General features: G+C 32.5%; 1 protein-coding gene across 1 annotated transcript in view; it reads left to right on the top strand.

Moving 5' to 3' along the window:
- The window catches only part of LOC145293048 (uncharacterized), a 238578-nt gene that overhangs the window by 156284 nt on the left and 57465 nt on the right, over positions 1 to 24829 (top strand). The window contains exons 22-25 of the mRNA XM_080139359.1: positions 7662 to 7710; positions 11673 to 11750; positions 15105 to 15206; positions 17438 to 17521. Of these exons, the coding sequence (XP_079995485.1) occupies positions 7662 to 7710; positions 11673 to 11750; positions 15105 to 15206; positions 17438 to 17521 (313 nt within the window). The remainder of the gene's footprint in view (positions 1 to 7661; positions 7711 to 11672; positions 11751 to 15104; positions 15207 to 17437; positions 17522 to 24829) is intronic.

Genomic DNA, 24829 nt, shown 5'->3' with positions numbered 1-24829 from the left:
ACTACACTGTAATCTTAGCCTGAATGCTCAAGTTGCCAAATTTGTGAGTTATCATGGAAAACATAAAAAAAGTCCACTCGTTCTCGCTGATCATCAATTAAAGTTGCATGAGATAGGAGAGGAGGTTGAAGACATTACTATTTTGCATGTAAATTTATCAATAAGAAAGCTGTGTTCAAAGTGCGTGCTATGTGTACTTACAATCGATCAAAAATAATGTATTTATTGCGGACTATTATCCTCATCTTTCTTAGTTGTTGTTTGATGATGTTTCGACCAACTATTCCTCTGGCCTTCATCAGGTGGTAATCGTGATGGAATAGGAAATCCAAATCTCCTAACTGCATTCTCAGCAATCACTGCCATCCATAGTTTTGTCTTCTCACCATGTTTTTGGCCAAGTAAGCCTTTGGCCGGCTTTGGGTAGGATTGAAACTGCTATCTCAGACAATTCTCACCTGGAATCGTAGAGATTCAACGTCTCTATCCACTGCACCACGGACCCCAAAACAACAACTAAGAAAGATGAGGATAATAGTCCACAATAAATAAATTACTAAATAATACCCATCTCAATAATGAATTCCAATTAAATAATATATGCAAAAATAATGTGTTGACAATTTAAAGTGCTATTTTTAACCGTCACAATGCAACATAAAGAAGTTTACACGTTAATATGTGACATGCATCCCCTGGTTATTTTTAATTAATTACTTTATTCCATTTACTATGTAGAAAATAATTTCTTCCTCCGGTACTTGTACAGTTTAATCAAGACATTAAAAAATGAAAATATCGAAGAAAGGTTATATTGTACATATCTGTTTTGGACTGAAGATCTCAAAAAAAAAAAAAATTCATTTAATTTGATCGAGTAGTTTTTTTTTTACAGCGGAAAAGCACGTTTTTATGAGAGCACGTTGAAGTCAGCCATTATGGAAATTTTTAACATCCCACGGGGAGATAACTCTATGTAAAGCGCCGACACTCCCTCCCCATCTTTATTACTAGCTTTTCTTCCTAAAAATCGAACATTTTGCTCAGTATCATAACAAATTGTTTTTCGCTGTAAAAAAAAAAAAAAACTACTTGATGAAATTAAGTGAAAATTTTTTTCGGAGAACTTCGTTCCATAACGGATATGTACAATATAACCTTTTTTTTTTTTTTTGGATATCTTCATTTTTTAATGAATTGATTAAACTGTACAAGTACCCTTCATCCTTAGCAATTAGTATGTATTGACTTATTGACTAAAAAATGGTGGTTGTAGGTTATTTATTATTAATCAATTAATTTACTTATCTTTTTATTTTATTTTTTACTCTCTCTTTGGCTTGAGGAGTTATTAATAGTGATCATATCTACAGGGGACTATGTGAGGAGTTGAACTGTTACATTTAAACTTCTGCATGTTAGTACAGTCATGGAAGCAAGAAACAGGGAGGGAATTCCAAGTCTAGCAGTCTGTGGGAAGAAACTACTAGAATAGAAAGCTAAGAACCTCAGCAGTGAAAGAGTGGGATATTATTGGTTGTCAAGTTAGTCAAGAGTATGTACGTTCATCACAGCATATTCCATTAAAGTAATTGTAAAATAGGCACAGGACTATGTCGATAGGACAGGGGTTGAACCTTGACCGATAGCATGGGACATATTAGATTGGAGACTCGTTTTTGGACCCTATCTAAAAGGGAGAAATTAAAGATAAATGCCCCAGCCCAGATGTGTCAACAATACTCCATCCATGGGCGAATAGTGGCTTTGTAGAGATATAGGATGTTAATAATTCATTAGCATATTAGAGGGAGATCACCTTCTTTGCAGCAGTGTCCACAACGTATTTGTTCCCATTCATGTTGCCTTTGAATATTAAGCTGAGGAGTTTGACAATGTACTATTATATAAAGGGCAGATGCCTGTGGTTGTGTCCAACTAAAAGTAAAGCTGACATTCTTTTTTAGCATCATCTCAGACAGAATATGAGTACACTCTTTAATCCTTATCATCGAGTAGCCTCTGGGCCTTGATAAGTAGTGACTCTTTTTTAAAAAAAAGAAAAAAAGAAAAAGAAGGTTACTAAGTTTAAAGTTATGAAAGTGAGAGAATCATTGTATGTCATTTTCCTTTCTTTTATCTACCTAAAACTAAATGAAACTTTCATGTGCAAAGTTTCCAAAGAGCTACCTGTCTGTGAAACACAATACTGTGGAGCCACTTCCGAGCTAACTACAACATAGTCATTTCAAGTATAATGTTAACAAATTCTTATTGAGCTATCCTCTTAAATAATCAAATTCTACCCAGTTTCAACCATTGCTACTTCTCCTCAATGTTGTCTCACCATCCACTAGACAAACTAAATAACCTTTATCCTTGAATGTTTTTGGGCCTGGACAAATGATGAATTGTTAGCATATTAAAAAAAAAAAACTTATTTGAAATAGAATCTGCTAGCAATAACTTGTATGATGAAAGCTAGTGGTTATTGCCCCCATGCTGGTCGCAATGTCCTGAACTAGCAAAATAATACTCATTTTTAACCAACATTTCTCTCCTCGAATTAGAACAAAAATAATTCCCTTATCTTAAGTGTTTTTTTCTTTATATAATCAAGTGTTCTTTTCCTTTCTAAATTTAGACTCATTTTTCTTATTTTTAAAATAATAACAGATATGTTTAATTTTAGTAATTTTGTATGCATACAGTGTGGAAAACTTATGGATAAACATGACATCGACACAAGTGCTTGTCTTGTTCAATGAATTTCTTTATCTTTTTGCGAAACGCATTGATTGTTTCTGTTTCTCTCGCTGTTAATAAATAAAAGTTATACTGCAAAAAAAAAAAAAAAAAAATGAAAGTTATTTTATTTTCTTTGAAATGTTTGAACAAAAATAACATTTTTGCTTTCAAATTTTTCCTTATTCGGTTTCCATTCCCGGTCACTCCTTTTTTTTCTGGTTTTACTTTTGGGAAATTCCATGTTTTTCTAATTTTTATTTTTGAAATATGTATCATAAAGAAATTGCAACAATTAGCCTATAATTATTGAAGCTTGCAACAGCATTTAGTTTTTATTACATCTTAAGAAAAAGCAAATATCTTCAATAAAAATACATTGCTTTGATCTTTGGAGTTCATCTCTTCCATTTTATCCTTCCTATTTTTACTCTAGCAATAATCTCCAACTTTCAATGCCGTCTTGTTTGTTAGTTTATTAGAAAAAAAAAGGCTAATTTTTCAGTTACATTCATGCATTTATAGGTAGATTTTTTTTTTTTTTTACATGGAGGTCACCACTTGGCCCGGAAGCCACTCGGGGATAAGGGTTATTGCGTGTACAGTAATCAATGAGATAGTATCGTAGTAATCATTAGTATTGGATAATTGATAGGGTGCCTTACTTAAGAAAGTGGTTTGTCAGGAATTTGTTTATGTTGGACTTGAAGACATCCAAGTTGTAGTCAAGTGGGAAACAGGCAAACGGAAGAGAGTTCCACAGTCGTGCACTTCTAAGAAAGAAGCTCTGCTCATGGAATCTACGTTTGGATTTAGGCACAGATAAAGAGTGGGGAAAATTAATGACAGTAGTTTCAGCTAGACAGGTGTTTTTCGTGAAAGATTGGCGAGGGGGGACCAGAGATTGGAGCTCAGACGAGCACTTGCCATGGAAATAACGATAAAACAATCATGTAATCAATAAAAAGGACTCATTCGGTTGACATTGGTACCTTGATAATGTAAACAGAAGTTTGTTTATATTTATGTGATTATTGAAAATGTAATCATGTGATTATAATTTAAGTAAAATTAACCACGTTGTTTAACAAATAAAAAAAATAATGCAAGATGAAGTTTTAAAATGATTAAATGTGTTTTATTATATAATTTAAAATTAAGAACATTGAACAATAAAAATAAAATTTGGGCTTAATTTTACAGTAGATATTGTTCTTGGAAAGAAATAATGAAAGATGAAGTTTTAAAATGATTAAATGTATTTTATTTTATAATTTAAAATTAAAACATTGAACAATAAAAATAAAATTTTGGTTTAATTTTACAGTAGATAAACTTCTGTTTGCATTAAGCGAGACACCGACGTTGACCGAATGAGTCCCTTTTAGTGATTACATTTGATGATATTTGTATAACTAAACAGAAATTCTGCCCATTTATTTATTAAAATATTTTACAACATTTCAGCAATAGTAATTTATTATGTTTTGGAAAATATTTTTTTTAAATCAAATGATTTATAGCTAATAGTCCAACACATTCAAGGGAAGGCATTTAAAGTTTAAAAAATATATAATAAATAACCCACATAACAACATGGGAAACTTAAACAATAAAAATTAAGTGTGATTGTGATTGCATAATTAATATACCTCTCCACGAGAGCAAATCTTTAAAGTGAAATTCATCAAGAAACAAAAAAGACAATTTAGATCTTAGTAAGATAGATAAGCATCAGATAAGAATTGGACTATGAAATGCTGAACGATAACTTTTACTAATCCTCATATTAGAGTTGCAAGGGTTAAACTACTGACCATCACGAACCAAGAGAACTGCAGAGTATGTTGATAGTTTCATTCTAACATTTTTTTATTTTTTTATTTTTTAATTACATTTTCACCCCAAACAAGGCACATTGCCACTTTGGTGTAGGGGGCTACTATCAGGGGCAACAACTACTGGGGTACTATGTAGGGATTTGGGCAGCAAGATGTTGGTTCACGTTGCACTTGAACTTCTGCATGTCAGTACAGTTAGGGAAGCAGTGACCTGGAATGGAATTCCAAAGTCTAGCGGTTCTGAGGAAGAAACTACTGGAGTAGAAAGATCTTTTACGTCTAGGGATCTCTACAGTGTGGGGGTGGGATTTTGCAGCTTGTCGGGTCTGTCGAGGATGTTCACGTCGTGGAGGCACAAGTGCTTGCAGTTCATCAGAGCATTCACCATTAAAATACTTGTAGAATAGGCAGAGAGATGCAACGTTTCGTCGATGGGGCAGAGGCTGAAGCTTAGATGCCAGTTTATGGCCTATCAGATTTGTGACTCTCTTTTGAACCTTGTCAAGGAGCGAGAGACTAGTAGCCGATGCACCAGCCCAAATATGACAGCAATACTCCATACATGGGCGAATGGTTGCCTTATAGAGGTTTAAAACAACTTTATTGAATCGCCTTTGTTAACATGTTAATAAAAGAGGAATGAAAGAGAATGATGTTAGTAAAGGAATACACCCATGAGTATGGCCAAAAAGAATAGGTAAGAGAGCCCACATGTTGTTAAATAAACATCCCATCAGTAGGGAAGAGAGAAGCGTTCATATACGAAGGATGGAATCAATGTCCTGTTTGTAAATGAAAGAAAGGGTTCATATGAGAATTTACATACACAAATTTTAGTGGTGTTCATTTTTTTTGTTCTAATTTTTCAGCTTGAAAAATATCAAAAGAATTTGGAGTGCTAACTACTCTAAAAGGCAAGAATGGCTGGGAAATAGGGGATTGGGGAGTCATTTTATATTAAATTTATATGCAAAATTGATTCTCCTCTATTCTAGTTTCTAAATTATTTTTGTTATTATTTTATTTATTTTTTTTTTTTTGCTTTTTTCCACTAAGGATATTAAGGATATCCCCATGTAATCAGCTAAAAAAATGTAGAATCTTATTTAGTATTTTAAATTGTTGGCTCGAAACTCATTTATTACTACGATTGAAATTCGAAAGTATATTTCAAAACTAGTATTTCTTGAAGGAATCACTATTTTATTAAAGAACTACAAACTACACTAATTGTGAGCAAAAAAGTTGTGTTTTATTTACTTACTAGCATTTCAGCCCGGCGTTGCCCGGGTGTTTGGAGATGTATGTTAAGCAAAAAAAAAAAAAAAAGCGGTCAATTTTTTTAACTTTGACCCCTATTATGACCCCTTAACATTTATTTTTTGGAGTCAAATCAAGTTAAGTTAGATCCATGTCCAAGGAACCTATATCTAAAATTTCAAGTGTTTAGACCAAAAATTGTCGGAGGAGTTTGGTAGAGTTCTCCAAGGTCAAATCGTTGAACTTTGACACCTTAACAGACAAATTTCTGACCGAAAACTGATCAGAAAGATTTTCCAAAATCTCAGTACCCTGTATATGAAATTTCGAGTCTGTAGACTTAAAATTGACAGAGTTATTGCATAGGGAAATGTACACACACAGACACATTCACTTTTATATATATATATATATATTTTTTTTTTTTTCAGAATAAACCTGCAGATGTAGTTTAAAAATCTAGTCAATTTTTATTAGCAGTTGCCACTACTATTACTATTGCTGCTGACTAATAGCATTATATTATGAGTGAAAAAATATCAAAAGAATTTGGAGTGCTATTTACTCTAAAAGGCAAGAATGGGGATCATTTTATATTAAATTTATATGCGAAACTGATCCCCCTCTATTCTAGATTCTAAATTATTTTTTGTTGTTATATTTCATTTTTATTTTTTTCCACCAAGGGTATTAAGAATATCCCCATGTAATCGCTTAAAAAATGTAGAATCTTATTTAGTATTTTAAATTGTTGGCTAGAAACTCATTTATTACTATAACTGAAATTCGAAAGTTGAGTATATTTCAAAACTAGTATTTCTTGAAGGAATCACTATTTTATTAAAACACTATAAACTACATTAATTTTAAGAAAAAAAAAGTTGTGTTTTATTTATTTATTTATTTTTTTTTTTCAGAATAAACCTGTAGATGTAGTTTAAAAATCTGGTCAATTTTTATTAGCAACTGCCACTACTACTACTGCTGACTAATAGCATTATATTATGAGTGATAATTGGATCAAACAGTCAAATTGCTTACTTTCACTTAAAAAGAAAAGGTACCTGCTGTCGCTTTTCTTAATCAGATAGGGCATGTTTTAAAAACATATTACTCTATTAGAAAAAAAAAAAAATGAATTGTTTAATTAAGTTTAGTTTTTGAAAGTTATCTTGATAATGAATTTCAAAATTTAGGAGAAATACTTAAAAAAGAAAAAATATCCACAGTTAGTAGAAGTTCAATAAACTCATTTCTTATTCTTTTTAGTAAAGTAATTAATTTTACTTTTTCAAATCTCTCTGGCATTAATCTTTTACTGTATTTATTAATTGCTGTCCCAATGTAAATATTACATTCAAATTTCCATGTCTAGACCCTGGAATTGAGACCTGATCTTGGAAGATATTCCAGCTAGTTATGAATGAATAAATATTCTCTTCAAAGCAATGAAACTAAAACCACTTATTTTGTTCCAACCTGATAAGACAGCAGGATTCATTTATGGACTTTTTTTTATCCCCCTCCTGATCTTCCAAGGTAGAATTACTCTATAAATCAGCAGAGTGAAAACCTATCTAAAAACCCCTGGGGTCAGTTTTAATTATGATTTTATGATTTAGCCTAATACTCAAGCAACCAGATTGCACAGTATATGAAAGTGAAAAGATCAGATTTCATTTCTGTAAAAGTGTTGCACAGGGAATTAATTATATTGCTTTTCCAGCTGTTATTATTTGATTACATTTAAATTGGGGTTTCTCATAAACTTCTGAACTTAGATGATTCAGAGTTTTTCTCTTTCTCTTATTTCAGGTATGTAAGGAAATCTATTGAAATGCATAAACTGGGCTTAAACAAGAAGGTATTTATCATTTAGTTTTATTTATTTACTAGCAGTTCAGCCCGGCTTTGCTCGAGCCTTATGTACTGTTCATAACAATATGTGCATGTGTATATATATATATATTTATTAAAAAGTTTGACTCATGTCCACGTAACCTACATCTAAAATTTCAAGTGTTTAGACTCAAAATTGGCGGAGGAGTTTGGTAGAGTCTGCAAAGGTCAACTCTTTCAACTTTGACCTCTTGGCAGCCAAATTTTCGTCCAAAAACTGATTAATAAAAAGCTTGCTGCATATCTGAATACTCTTTATGTAAAATTTCAAATGTTTAGACTCAAAATTGACTGAATAGTTTGCTAGAGAAATCTCGAGTTTGTAGACTGAAAATTGACAGAGTGTGTTTGGTAGGGAAATGTACACACATAGACACACACACACACAGACAATTTCACTTTTATAGATATACTAGCATTTCAGCCCGGCGTTGCCCGGGTGTTTGGAGGTGTATGTTGAGCAAAAAAAAAAAGCAGTTAATTTTTTAAACTTTGACCCCTATTATGACCCCTTAACATTTATTTTTTGGGGTCAAATCAAGTTAAGTTAGATCCATGTCCAAGGAACCTATATCTAAAATTTCAAGTGTTTAGACCAAAAATTGTCGGAGGAGTTTGGTAGAGTTCTCCAAAGTCAAATCATTGAACTTTGACACCTTAACAACCAAATTTCTGGCCAAAAACTGATCAGAAAGATTTTCCCAAATCTCAGTACCCTGTATATCAAATTTCGAGTCTGTAGACTTAAAATTGACAGAGTTATTGCATAGGGAAATGTACACACACAGACACACACGTTCACTTTTATAGATATACTAGTATGGGTGCCCGGCGTTGCCCGGGTATTTGAAGATGTATGTTGAGCAAAAAAAAAAAAGAAAAAAAAAGTGGTCAATTTTTCTAACTTTGACCCCTATTTCGACCCCTTAAAATTTATTGTTTTGGGCTCAAACTAAGTTATTAAGTTAGATCCATGTCCAATGAACCTATATTTAAAATTTAAAATTTCAAGTGTTTAGACCAAAAATTGTTGGAGGAATTTGGTAGAGTTTTCAAAGGTCAAGTCATTGAACTTTGACCCCTTAATCGCCAAATTTCTGGCCGAAAACCGATTACATCGATTTTCCCAAATCTCAGTAACCTGTATATCAAATTTCGAGTCTGTAGACTTAAAATTGACCGAGTTATTGCGTAGGGAAATGTACACACACAGACACACAGACAGACACTTTCACTTTTATAGATATATAGATAGACTAGACTTTTTAGTCTGTTAATGACATGCAAAAATGTTATAACCTGTTGACTTAAAATAAGTACTTTATGCCAAATTGATGGTTAGTTAAATTTGTGTTCATTTTTGTATTAAATACTAATCCTTATTAATCACTAACTGTACATTGAACAGATATCATAATACTTAGTTTGGTGGATATTATCTATACAGAATTTCAGTCAGATTGGACCTGTAGTTTTTATTCATCCTTATGCATCAAACGAATACCACAAAACTTAGGTTGCTGCACCTTATAATAATCATGTTGACACACCAGTTCCCGCTGGATCACCGAAGTTAAGCAACATTGAACCTGGTCAGTACTAAATGGATGACCATTTGGGATTTTCAGGTGCTGTATGTGCTCTCCACTTATCTTGGCATTGTTTCCAGTCATCCTGGTCTTCTCCTTGCCACTGGACTCAAACAGTGCCGATTCAGGAGAGGTGTGGTTGGAGATTGCGCAACCCTTGCCTCACAATTACACGCCCTACTGCCCCTAAGGGGTATTCTCTGTCTTTCAAGACTGAACGAAAGCATGGATGGACCTTATCATAACAAAGTCAATCAAAATTTTAGCCAGATCAGCTCAGTAGTTTCCTAGAAAAAGTGGAATGGACAAACAGATAGACCAATCAACAGACTAGTAGGAATATGATTTGGTTTATTTTTACTTTTCTAATATTTTATTGTGTAATATTTTATTGCTGGTGGATGGAAAAATGTGAGACATAGTTTTCATGTTGCTGTGATGTCACGCGGCACTAAAAGCATTTCTTTTCTAGTTTGACTTCAAACAAACCAAACGCACCTTGTGAGCAATAGTAAACCTTTTCTCTGGCTCTGCTTGATAGGTGGTGATTTGGATATATTTACATAGGATTATTAATACCATGGGTTACTTGATGTATTCTCTGGTGAGAAGATCAATAAAAAGAATTGAGAACCATATGAGTTGTTTGTGTGGTGTTTACAAACAATGAGGTTAACCACACGTGAAAGAAATTAACAATGGCAGAGAATAAAAGAAACCATGCCAAATCCAACATTGTGTATAGAAATTAATAAAAGTATTTTCAATGAAAAAGGAAATAAGCTAAAAGGAACAAAGCAAAAGTCATCATTTTGAAAAGCTAACAACGGACACTGCAAAATAGAGAATTTCAGTGTTCATCTTTAACCTCAATTATTTCTTTTTTGTCTCTAATACTTCTATTGAGCTCATATTTATTACTAGGTGTGCCATGAAGCTCAAAATAAAAATTGGGCTTAGACAGATCTGATATGCTTTCATTCCCATAGAGATGTCGGATGTCCTAGGTTAGAAAATGATAAGAGTCTTTAGCTTATACAAAAAGATCTCTCTCACCATACTGTTGGGGAAACTATTTCTTAGATCCATATGGCAAAATATAAAATCTTAAATAATAAAAAAAAAGACTGCATTTAAATTACAAACAAAAAATGTTTTAATTGTTCAGTGAAAAGTAATATTTTTTGTATTAATGCCTGTTTTTTGTTTTAATTTCAACAAATAACTAAATCAGGATCACCATGAAGAAGTTGAAATATTTATAGACCTTTTGGATGGCCATAAAAAGGGAAATTTTACTTTTCAATTGTCTTCATCTGTTTATAAGAATTTTTTGATAGATTCTACAAAATTGTTTTACATTATTACTTAACATGAAGATGCTTTGAAATCAAATGTAAAAATGATTTGTGAAATGCATAAAGTTACATAAAGTTACTTATGTATAAGTGGCAGTTTCGACCATAGCTTCACCTGTCTCTGTCTACAAAGGAATATGCCTCATTGCTTGCATTTAATTATGTGACATAAATTGGTGAATGCCATCTCTTTCATGGATGTAAACCAGTGGTCCAACGACTGAAGTCAAGGAGAAGCTTTCTCAAACATCCCCTAACATTCTGGCCCCAATTGATATGAATGACTGTCATCTCAAAGAGGCTCCCTGATTTGACAAGCTTCTGGATTTGACCATCACTCCTGACTTAAAAATCAAATCTGTTGCCAACTGCAGCTATAAATCTGGCAGAACAAAACAATAATGCGAAGAACTGCACAAGAAAGTGTAAAACTGTTGTATGGCAATATGCCTCAAAGATATGCAAAATATTTTTTAAAAGGTTTGCAATGATATTTAATAGTTATAGTTTGTAATTTAGAAGAGGAGAATCATCATGTGATGTCCTGATAAGTCTATATATTTACATATCGAAACTAACATATAGACATAGTGAAAGGAATGAAATGGTGTAAATAAGAAAGAAAGGGAATAAAGAGTGAGGGAGCTTATTATGACATCACAATGTATTGTGACTATTAACTTTGTAAAGTAATGATATAAATAATTAAAAGAAAGAAAAAAAGAATGAAGGGGTAAAAAGGGAATCTATTATGACATCTCAATATATTCTGACTTTGTGATTTTTGTAAAGGTGTGATTATCAACTTCAGAGTTACGGAATTATCTCTCTCTCTTTCTCTCTCTCTCTCTCTCTCTCTCTCTATATATATATATATATATATATATATATATATATATATATAAAGATCAAACAGATCATATGTGGTCTAGTTTATATATAAAAAAGTTGTTTTTTTTCTCTTATTTCTGTCTTTCTAGAAATTACATGCGGTCAAAGTTGTTGGTGTGACTTGTGCTTCTTGTTCATTTAGCTGCCTGGAAAAAATGAAATTTCCTGTAAGTTTTTGGGCATTTTTGGTTTCTCCTTCTTTTTGATGAGCTTTTACTGTGCATATAAGGGAGACAATTTTTATTTTAATCTTCAAGTTTAAATAAGAGTTATCTCCCTTAGATTATTTTAGTTATTTTTAGAACTAAATATCATAACTGGCTGCTTATAATCATAAAAAAAAATCATTGTTTAGGATGAATATTCATAGAAAGAAAATTTAATGTATATGTTAAAATGATAAATATTCTATCTAGTATCATAGTGTATAACTAAATGTAGGAAATAAATAGTTTAATCTTTATTGTACAGAAATATAATTATTTATCCAAAAAAAAAAAATAGATTAATGTAGAATTATTTTTTATTAATGATGTATTCATTAATTAAATTTGTCTTCAGTTTAACAATCTTCCTTGCCTGAACAAGTATTTTTATAAAGATTTTAAGGGCAGGTGAAGCACTCTTTCATCTTGGTAGGCAATTATTTAGAGATGGTCGTCTTCAAGTAAACAAGTTCTTGATGAGCCGTTCCCCTTAAGTAATCCAATTTACCAAATTTCCAATACTAACAATTACTACGACATTGTCCCATTGACCATTGTATGCTTATTAACCCTTATCCTCGAGTGGCCTCTAGGCCTTGATAAGTGGTGACTCCTTTGTAAAAAAACAAAACAAATGGTGTCTCAATGAAAACACTGATCCTCATCACCACACTGAGTTGGCGTAAAGAAGTACATCTAGCATATAAAATGTCTTGCCTCAATTAACAAAGAAACTTGATCTTAGATAAGTTTGAAAGTCACCTTTCTAAAAGCTGTCCAACACATGCCAGTATGTTAAACCTAATATGATGACAACACTAATGATGAGAAAGAAGCTAAAATTGATTACACTGTTCTCATTGAAAAAAAACAAAAAACATGTTTTAAGGATAAAATGGAAGAAATTGCTAGTGAGAATCAAATATCAATTTGACAGATGCAATGCTATTTAGGTCTAAAGTGAAAATCTAATTTATGTTCTCATCTAAATGAATAGAAAATAAAATTGATTCTTTTAAAAATATTTGTAGGAGTGTAGAAAGTGGACTTTAATTTTACTTTCACCAGCCTCATAACTCTTGCTTTCCTTATTTTGTCCTTTAGTCCTCACATTCAATGAATGATGTTTCTGACAAAGGGGGAAAATTGCTGTTTTCACGACCAGAATATATCCATCTAATACATGTTTTGGTTAGTTTTTGACCTTGAAGTGGTACTTTTTGTTTTTATTTAGCTTCTTACATCAAGTGGCATCATGTCTTGTCTAGTGCAATTTCCATTAAAAAAATGTCAGTGCTGCTAGCAACAGACAACCTACAAAGGTGATATGTTTGTACATACATTATCATGTAACCCACCAGAAATGCCTAATTATCTTGACAAATATACATAAACTCAGATGGGTCATGTTATAGCCATGAATACAAGTAACATTTTGAGGGTAAATTGGTTGGTCTTAAAGATATCATTGCAGATTATGGCATTGTCTATGTCAAATTCGAATCCATCCAGATCTATTGAGGTCATTTATGTATCAATACTTTTGATAAAGGTATGAGCCTTAAACTCCTTTCTGTTATGGGTAAAATAGCAAGCTGTGTTCAATTAATCATATACAATGAACCATTTACAATAAGTATTGTTCTTTATAAAACTAGTTAATATGCCATAAAACAGATGAATTAAAATGGCAGTTTGTTTTTATGGAATTGTTTGAAATGTTTTTTTTTGTATTTAGAATTATATAACTTCAAAAGGGTTGACATGTCATTGTTGTGTTGAATAGCTCCAATTGTTAGCTGGCCATCTTATCTCTCACATGATTGGTGCCTCTTTGGGATAAAATAATCTTAAAGAAGAGACTGATTGTTCAATGGGTTTTTTTCGACTAAGTTTGGAAATCTTGGCATAGATTGAGGTAATTCTTGTACATAAATTCATAAACCATACCACATCCAGCATCTGTTGGTTGACTAGTCTGTGGTGAGTTATTGGCACATCTTGTAGAAGTCAGACATCGCAGAAGTAGAGTGTCGCAGTTTTTGAAAGTGTGATGTCACAGTGACATGTAAGTCCCATCATGTGTCGTTCCTACCATAATACCATTAAACCAAGCTAAATGAAGTAAAAAATAAAAAAATGCAAAAAAACTGAGACATGTGCATGTGAGTATTATACTTTTTCTAAACAGTCCACGTCTTGTAAGTAAAAAATAAATATTTTAGTTGAGATCGAAACCAAAGCCTAAACACAGTGAGACAAGTATGATATCCATTAGGCTGGCTCAGCACAAGCTTTGCAAAAGTTTTTCAAACCTACTTATCCTTAACATAAATACTCTGTCACGTGAACGATCGATGCATGTGCATTCGTGAAACAGTTGACAAACAGATAAAAATCCAATGACTCCCAAGTACCAATTTTTCAATTTTGACCCCTAGTAGCCCTTTATCTGGATGAAAACCAATTAAAAAGTTTTCCACATGTCTGAATACCTTGTAGACAAAATTTCAAGTGTGTAGATAAAAGATTTGTTGAGTATATAGGTTGAGAAGTGCCATCACTAAGGCTATGATAAGAGAATATTCTTATCATTGTTTTGACTCTCGAGTATATATCCGACACTGTTAGACAACACAGTTAATCAACCGAGAACCACATCACTCTATATAAAAGCATATAAAATGTCAATGGATACACACTCGAGAGTCAAAACAATGAAAAGAATATGCTGTTGTCCTAGCTCTAGTCATCACACATATATTCTCACTTTTATAGATGTGCTTTTGCAGAGTTCTTGTAACAAAGAAAAGAAAGCTAAATAATGATTTACTATAGAGATTAACATGTTTTTGTCTTGCATATCCAAACCTATTGCTCCACTCTAATGTATTTTTTACTCCTTTCTATTCTCTTCCCATTCACTCATTATATTTAGTTTAACATTCATTTTACATCTTGGCATATGTTAAACAGCTTTCAGAAATTGATTTCCAAACTAACCTATCTCTGCCCAGGTCTTTATTAAAACTACATATGCTGAAATGCGACATATTTTCTTTGGAAATCATTTTCTTAGTTGTGGCATGGTTATTATAGGCTGGATGCCCTCCCTGATACCATTTAAGACACCATTTTAAGACACCATTTCTAGATGATTGACCATCAAGACTATAGAGTGCTTCACTTGCCCTTAAAAACATTACGTTCCCACATTGAGAATAAAACCCCAAAATCCTGGGCAAAAGCCAGTAATTGTAACCACTTTCCCATCAATAATGTTTTCTTTCACAATTGTTTTCTATAATTTTGTAGATTGTTCTCCTTGATGAATGTAGTCAAATGACAGAGCCAACATCATTGCTGCCATTGGCAAGATTTGGTTGTGAAAAACTCTTGCTTGTTGGAGATCCATTGGTTTGTATTAAATTGTTTTTGTTTTTTAAATGTTATGGTATAGTTCATAAATATATTGTATTTGATATGGTATAGTTCATGAATATACTGTATTTAATATGGTATAGTTTATGAATATACTGTATTTAATATGGTATAGTTTATGAATATACTGTATTTTATATGGTATAGTATATGAATATACTGTATTTGATATGGTATAGTTTGTGAATATACTCTATTTGATATGGTATAGTATATGAATATACTGTATTTGATATAGTATAGTATATGAATATACTGTATTTGATATAGTATCGTATATGAATATACTGTATTTGATATGGTATAGTTCGTGAATATACTGCGTTTGATGGCTTATAAGATGCATCTAAAATAATATTTACTTTGTTAAGTAAACATTTTAAAACTATGAATTTCAGGTAAAAGGTTTTTCACCTGATATTCACATTAGATTACTTTATGAATTCCATATGTATTCAATTTTTTTTATTAGATCCCAATAACTTTAATAGTTGTTGGGACCTTCAAGAACTGGTTTAGAATATCATCAGTCTGTAAATCAAAGCTGACCTTTGACTTTATAAAATTCAGAATGATTTTTTTAACATTATTTAAAGCAAAAAATGTCTTGTAAACTATCAAATATGATAAAAATAGTTAAAAATGACTAAAAAAAAAACCCTGAAATTATTCTTGAATCATGATAAAAATGTTATTCCATAGAGAATTGTGATATAATGATAATCCACAAAATGTCACACAAATGAATAATAGTTCCATAAGAAAAAAGTAAATCAGTCTTAGTAACATACGAGTTAGACAAAAAACCCCCAAAAAACCTATTTGTATGAAAATGCTTCATCTTGGAAACCTTATCAAAAGGGTTTACCTGTATATTTGTAAAGTTGAGCCATTTATCATACTGGCAGTAAGATTAAAAGATCAAAAAGAAAAACAGCTTTCTAATATGCTCAATCATATCTATACGATTGACATTTAGATGTTAACTAATTTGCATATTGTTTTGCAAAAGGAACTTTTATTAATTAACTATTTCTTTTTGTTCTCTTATTTTGATGCTTATTTTTCTTTAGCTTTTATCCACAATTCTATTTTTAAATATTATCCATATGGATGTCACTCATTTATTTGCTTGCTTCAAAGTATTTGATAGAATTTGCAGGTAGTAATGAGTATTACTTGACAGGAATTGTGATGCGAACACTTCTATTTTGGTTCTCATTGATGGACCTCCATGACCCTGTGCTATTCCTTGGTAGAGTATACTTGTCCTGTCTTGGACAGATTAATGTATTCTAAAAAGCTAAACTAGCATCAAAAAACATCTACAGCTTAATCACTGTGGCTTGAAGCATATCAACCTAAATGACATACCCCTCATTATTGGTATTGCCCCTTCAGATGTGTGATGGGAAGTTGCCAGCTGATTAGAGATTTCACTAACTAACAGTGATGAATACTATCTCCTTCATGAATGTGAATCAATGGTCCAATGACTGAAATCAAGAAAAAGCATCCACAGCCATGTCAAACCTCTGACACTTAGGAAGAGACTTGACTACAGCTATGGACTAGATGGCTAGAGAATAGCTCCCACCTTCTCCTTCTACTAACACGAGAATTTCCTCTTCTGAGGTCTTCTCTCACAGTTCAGAAACACCTTGGCTCCAGTGGAAGACACTCAACTGCCTGACGACAGGAATGGCTTGATCAAAAGGTGCTATGATGAGATGGGGGCTACAAAACTAACCAAACCATGTGAAAAAGTTGGAGAGGAAGACCATATAATGCGATACTGCTTTGTCTGTCCTCTACTGCCCAACCGGTTCAGCTCGAAAGATCTTACATAATACAACACTAATGCAAAGGGCTGCAGAGAAATATGAGATCACATTCTTCAAAGACACACAAAGAAGAAGATTATCCTAAATAAATACTTATCATTTTCTATGAAAAAAAGACTTTCCAGTCCTTTCACTTCCAGGGATTGTAATTCTTGGTTTTCTCAATTTTCCTGAGATAACATGTGAGACACATGTCTCACTTGTATGCCATAAAGCAAAGTTTAACAAACTCCTAATAAAATAAAAGGAGAGAGAGAGAGAGAGAGAGAGAGAGAGAGAGAGAGAGAGAGAGAGAGAGAGAGAGAGAGAGAGAGAGTAATATTTCTTTTTAATTCTAAACACAATATACTTTTATTTGAACAGCAATTGGACCCAACTATTCAAGGTAGTGAAGCAGATAATAAGGATGGTCTTGAACAGTCAATGTTTGACAGACTTTTAAAAATGGTAAGTGGAACATTTTCAATTTATCAAATTATTATTATTATTAGTTAGTACTAGTTAAAGTATTCGTTGCTAGCAAAACTATCAGTTCACTTTCACTTTACTCTATAATCTTGCTGACTGTGGGAAACAGATGACCTAGAAACCAGAAACATCTTAATATGGAGATATAGTAGCAGTTATAAATAAAGACTTTTTTCTCTCGCAAAATAATGTCCCTGCTAGGTGATTTGATAACACGCTGACCAATCAGTTTGCAGAGCACATTGATTTCATCTGTCCTATGAAGAACTACTTCAGTCTTTTTGAGTCAACAAAATAAAAAGTCTCTCTCTCCTGTTCTTGTCCACTGGATACTCACGCATCAACTATCTTCACCCAAAGATAACTGCTGACAGACCTTCAACAACTCAAAAATCTTCCTATATTTCTTTTCTTTTCTTCAACCCTACTGACTTAAAACCAACCATAAACCGATTCATAAAAACAAAATGCCAACAACAATGGAACACCTATACAAAAAACAAGCTACAAGAAATCAAACCCACACTTGGAAAATGGAGTCCCAAATCTAAACTAAATCAGAAAGAAGAGGTGATTATTACAAGAATAAGAACAGGACACACAAATATCACTAATCCTTTCCTAATGAAAGGAGAAAACCCACCTGAATGCTCACCCTGCCAAGAAAATTACATGGTTAAGCATTTCCTAATAAACTGCACCAACTTAGCCCTCTTACGCCAAAAACATTACAGCATTAACATTAAAGATCTCTTTGAAAATATAAATGAAAATAAATTTTTAATTACTTGAAAGAAGTAAATCTTTTCTCAAAAATATAAAACTACTTTTCAAAATAAAAAGTTTTTTTTTCAACCCCAATTTTTTTACAAAACTCCCTCCAAACTCACCTTGACATACTGAAAAGTAAAGAATACCTATTCTATTACGACTGACCCCCCCCCCTCCAAAAAAAAAAATAAAACAAAAAAACAAACACTTTTTTTGGCTTTAAATGATCATGCAGCTGTTACTAAACCAATAAACTGAACAATCGATCAATCTTTTCTTCACTTAGACACTGTCTGACTTTCTTCCATCTATACCAAACGGTGTAGATAATTGAATAAAAACTTTTGTTGTTATAAAAAAAAAAGGTTTTCTTACATACTACTAATACATACAAGTGCGTCACATTTTTATAGAGTACTTAAGACAAGGTGAGCATATCCAAGCCCTTTCCTCTCCATACCTAATGACATTAATATTCTCCAGTTAGGTGGCTCACCTTACTCATGAACACTTGGCCATTAAAGTCTACCTCAGAACTCTTCTACCCTAGCTTGTGATATTTGATGAGGAAGTATTTTACTCAGTGGTGCAGTGTTAATGCTCTTTCCTCCTATGGTTTATTTATCTCTCTGACCAACGAATGTGTTGCTCAAAAATAAAAAGAAGCAAACTATTTCACATCATTGGATGCAAACAAAAGAGATTTCTTCACAGATATGAGGGATTGCTCACTCTAAGCGGCATTCTCATGCACCCAGATGTCAACCCTGATATTTTTATAGTCCAACAGTTATTTTGTGAGGTTTGGTTCTGTTCAGTCTTAGAAGGTTCATCCTGAGGCATCCAACTGTGTAATACTGACATGATTGCTCAGACATTTCTGTAAGCCAGAGTGTGCTAATCTTAGTGTACTGGCCTTTCGAGTTAATACCTGACCTTGCGTCTAACTTCGTTAGCTTGTGTATTTTAATAAACTTTTGTAGCTATACATTATTGCAAAACATGTCACTTATCTTCATATTTTAATGATGACTATATCGACTTAATTGCTATAAAAATTAGATGTTTATGAAGTCCTCAAAATTAATGAGAAAATGTTTTTAGCTTACAGTTTTTGCATGCTTCATTCTATAATTAAGGACTATGGGTATTTATTTGTGAATATATATACCTATCCTATTATACAAAAGTTATCTTAATGAAGTTCATAATGAAAACTTTTCTTTTTTTTTTTACCTTCTGCTTTATACATTTTTTTTTTTTTTTTAGCTTTTCAGTTTGAGCCTTTTTTTTTTAATTTTTTTTTTTATAAAATTAAGCAGAAATAAATGGATAGTCAGTTTTGGAGATTAAATCATTTCTCTTTCAATTTTATTTTTAACCACTTCAGATCCACTAATGTATTTCATGCTAAAAAGTTCAAGTGGCTTTTCCACGCACATAGATTCTAACCCTGACATTTCTACAGTCCAACAGTAATTTTGTTGCTGTCAGACTGAGGTTTAGTCATTATTTAAATGTATAGCTACCTTCCAACAATCAGAGAAAGAAAAAAAAAATGCGAAGTTAAAGGTTATTTTTGACTTCAGATCATCTGAAATTATTATTTTTTTTTAACTTAGTCCCTAATTATCCTATTGAAATTTAAAAAAAATGTATTAGAAAGACTTAGATTTGGAAGTAAATAGCTAAATATTCATTGCAGTCTGAAATGAATTCAGAAAGTAATTCTTTACTTTAAATAAAAAATCAGTAGTGCATTTTTTATATTACCAGAAATTATGATTTCAATTTATATATGAAAAATTAAATTACTAACATAATTCTATGATTTTAAATGAATATTGGTGTGAACATATTGGTGTGAACATAGGCAAAGCATAATTTCATTTTTGACTGAAGAGTATGCACTTCTAAGTTGGTTAAAGAGTATTTGAGAATAGGTATATTTGATAAAAATTATCATTGGTAAAACATGCTTTGTTGGTCCCCCGATTTATCGGAGAGGGACCTATGTTTTCAGTGGCGTCTATGCTTCTGTGCGTCCATGCGTCTGTTAGTCCGGACTATTGTCAGATAACCGTCCATTAGTTTTTCCTGAAATTTTGCTACAAATTTTATTTCATTAAATAGATGTGCACAGTAAAAAATTTGTTTTACAAAAATTTCTGTTGCGCTCCAGGGGCTCAAAAGAGGTAAAAAATGCCCCAAAATGACACATTTTGCCCCATAACTTTTGATCCATCCATTAGATTTTTTTAAAACTTGGCCAAAATGTGGAGCCCATTGTTCTTAATATAAATCCAGTATGGGTGACACTGACAAAATTCTGGTTCACATCCTCAGGGACTTTCAGTGCTAAAAACGCCTCTTTTTGTGGCTCTTTTTTCATATTTCTCAACAAGAACTTAATATGTCTGACTATATAGGGTTTTTTCACGGTGGTCAACTCAAATATACATGTGTTAAGACCTGAAACTGCATCATTATCCATTTACACTGGGATTCGGCGTCCCCAGCGGCTCAAAAGAAGTAAAAAAAATGCCCCAAAATGACACTTTTTGCCCCATAGCATTCAATCCATCCATTAGATTTTCTTGAAACTTGGCCAAAATGTGGAGGCTATTGTTCTTAATATAAATTCAGTATGGGTGACCCTGGCAATATTCTGGTTTGCATCCCTCTGGGACTTTTAGGGCTAAAAAAAATGCCTTTTTGGAGCTCTTTTTTCATATGACTCAAGAACTTGATATGTATACCTATATAGTAGTTTTCCATGGTGCTGAATTCGAATATATATCTTAAGGCATGAAACTGCATTGTTTGTCCATTTTCACTGGGATTTGGCATTCCCAGGAGCTCAAAAAGGAGTCACAAATGCCCCAAAATTGCAAAAAATGACAATTTTTACTTCATAACTTTTGCTCCATCCATTAAATTTTTCTGAAACTTGGTGAAAATGCGAAGGCAACATTGGCCCTTCACACTTCTCACATTCATCATTTCTTCACTATTTTTTGTGGTGTCATCTCACATGCAGCACAAGAGGGGGACCATGCACACACGGCTTGTTTTTTTTTTTTTCCTTTTTTGATGCTCTGTCTGATTAATTGAATAATAATTCAATGAATCTAGAACACAAAATAATATTGCAATTCAAAATTTTGGAGATGAAGAATGATTGTACAGGGTGTCCAAAAACTCATTGAAGGATTTTGAATTTGAATAGATTTTTTATTTTTGATGATATTTTTCTGTAATTTTAACACAATTTGATTAAAACATTGGAAAATTTTAAAAAAAATGCAAAATTCAAAATCTTTATTTATGAAAAATAATGTCTTTTAAATGTTGCCTATTTTCAGCTTTGCATATTTGTGCTCTTTCCAAAACATTATTCATAGCAAATTGCAGAATCTCTGGATTGCAATTTAACGCCCTTATTTCATTCCATTCTTGCAGGGTTTAGGGTTCATTAACATAAACTCTTTCTTTAAGATATTTCCACACGAAAAAGTCGGGGCTAGTCAAGTCTGGGGAATGTGGTGACAATTTGACATTGCCATAGCGAGAAATAATTTTGTCGCCAAAGAATGGCCTGATTTTGGTAAAACAATTTCACAACTTGCATATGCTGTACTTATCCATAATTAACTTAAATATTTTCTGTAAAATATCTGAAATAAAGAAAAAGAAAAAAAAAATTAATGGTAAAATGACAAAGATTTTCAACCTTTCAGCGACTTTTTGAACACCCTGTATTACTTGGATCAATCAAACTCATATTCTCGTCTTAAGTGTTATTTGCACAACGTTTCAGTTGGTTTAACCTCCGAACATGGCAACTTATGCATCTGAAGAAGATCAGAGATTACATTGACCAAAATGTTGTGCAAATAACTCTCACGATGAGAACATTAATCCAATTACACCAAATAATGTTATATAAATTGTTAAAAAATTATTATTAAATAGATAAAATATGAAAAAATCAAATATAAATGGATGATTCTATTCATTTAATAATAAAAAAAAGAAACAATTATTTGGTGTTTTAAATTCTTTAAATAACTTTACAAAAAATGTTTTAAAAAATGTGACTAGTCTCTTCTACTTTGTTGAATATTTTGTACTGATACATTATTTAAGTTTCAAAAGGAACAGCTAAGGTTACTGCAATTGAGGCAGTGAAATTTCCAGCAATTTTTTAAGCAGATGTTATGATTGAGTCCTGTATGATGAATAATAAAATTTCATTGTTGTTGAATAAAACATCTATTAAGAAAGCTAAATTTTTTTTTAAATTTATGAATTACTAGCGGGGGTGGCTGGCGTTACCTGGGTGTGGAGAGATGGTGTAGTAAGGAGTCAATACAACCAGAAAAACTTGTGAAAAAAAAAAAAAGTTTAAGCGAACAGTAAAATAATCCAGTTTTTATTTTAAAACAAAAAAAAAACAAATCCCATTATCTAAGCCTTGATATAAGAAAAAAATAAAAGAAAAGCTATGGTATTGCTGGAAATGTCTTCTCAATTATTATATCATTTCTTTCTGATAGGTTCATAAGAGTAGTAGTTGAGGGGCAAAAATCAGAAGCTCACAGTATTAATAGGGCTAAAAAATACCTTTTTGGAGCTCTTTTTTCATATGACTCAAGAACTTGATATGTATACCTATATAGTAGTTTTCCATGGTGCTGAATTCGAATATATATCTTAAGGCATGAAACTGTTCATAAGAGTAGTAGTTGAGGGGCAAAAATCAGAAGCTCACAGTATTAATGCCGGTGTCCCTCAGGGGTCCATCCTGGGCCCAACTCTTTTCCTGATCTACATTAATGATCTTCCAAATCACATCCTTACATCATTTGTAGACATTTATGATCTTCCAAACCACATCCTTACATCATTTGTAGACATTTATGCTGACGACACTACCATTTATGGTAGCACATCTAAGACAGTAAACGACCAAGTTCTCTCCAATTCTCTCTCCTCTGATCTTGAGCACGTAGTACAATGGGGTAAGGAGTGGCTGGTTACTTTTAATGCATCTAAAACCAAGCTCCTCTCTTTACATCATCAACATTCTGATCCACATCTGGCATCAATTGAAATGAATGGCTCTCGTCTTCAGGAGGCCTCAAGTTTTGACAAGCTTCTTGGCTTGACCATTACTCCTGATCTTAAATGGAACATGTACATCAAATCTGTTGCCAAGGCCGCTGGAAAAATGGTGGGATCTTTCTATCGATCCGGTAGATATCTCACTGCTGATGCTATTCTCTATCTATATAAGAGCCAGGTACGTCCAAGGATGGAATACTGTTGCCATATCTGGGTAGGAGCTGCTAGAAAGGACTTGTCCTGCCTTGATAGAGTTCAAAATAGACTTCGTAGCCTCGTAGGAGATGTCCTTTTCTCTTCCTTGCAACCTCTATCTCACAGAAGAGATGTTGCGAGTTTGTCTCTGATGTATTGTTATTTTCATGGAAAGTGTTCGACTGAGCTTCAATCTATGGTCCCCCCTCGCCAAACTTTCACAAGAAACACTCGTCTAGCTGTAAACACTATCAATAATTCCCCCCACTCTTTATCTGTGCCTAAACCTAAACATAGATTCCATGAACAAAGCTTCTTTCTTAGAACTGCACGCCTGTGGAATTGTCTTCCGTTTTCCTGCTTTCCGGCTGACTACAATATGGTTGTCTTCAAGTCTAACGTAAATAAGTTCTTGATGAGCCGTTCCATATAAGTTATCAAATTTACCAAATTTTCATTACTAATGATTACTATATTGTCCAATTTCTACTGTACACTCTTTAACCCTTATCCTTGAGTGGCCTATTGGCCTTGATAATGTGGTGATGCCTATGTAAAAAAAAAGAAAAAAAAGGAGTAGGCAGGTAGGCAGGCTCGAACCTGTAACGTGAAGAAGGAAAAGAAGGTGAAAAAAAGCAAACCGTTTAACCCCCGCGGCTACCATGACATATGACTTCGCTGCCTTTCAAATTAAGGCTAGTCATTGCAAGCGCATATGATGTCTTTGCAAAAATTTTGAGAAAATTTTGTACAAAACTGCCCAGTTGAGGGTGAAGAAATGAATGTTTTTGGCCAATTTTTCGATATTTGTCGTCTGAAGGATCGAGCTTGAAAACGATACTTAAACTGCTGATCAAAAATTTAAGACCACTTAAAAATCTTTAAAAAGAAACCTTTTGTTAAGGATGGATTTTAAATTCTTCCGACATAAGTTTACTAATACTACAATCTAAAAGGATATGGAAACAAAAAGGTACATTCCAAAAATTTTATTTAAAAATTTGCATTTTTTATTAAATTAGGCTTTTTACACATGAGCAAAATTATAAGACCAAGGGTATAAATTTTTAGATTTATGGTAATTCTAATGTTTTTAGTTCAGTTAGAGATTAGCAATCACTGTGTAAAGGTGTTACCATGCCTAAAGCAAGAAAACTAATCGAAGTTGAGCGCTCTCGAATTCTAGGATTCTAT

The sequence above is a fragment of the Euprymna scolopes genome, chromosome 14, assembly GCF_053919585.1.
Source record: "Euprymna scolopes isolate OS-2025 chromosome 14, ASM5391958v1, whole genome shotgun sequence".
Classification (NCBI taxonomy): domain Eukaryota; kingdom Metazoa; phylum Mollusca; class Cephalopoda; order Sepiida; family Sepiolidae; genus Euprymna; species Euprymna scolopes.
This window is presented reverse-complemented; position numbering and strand designations above follow the sequence as displayed.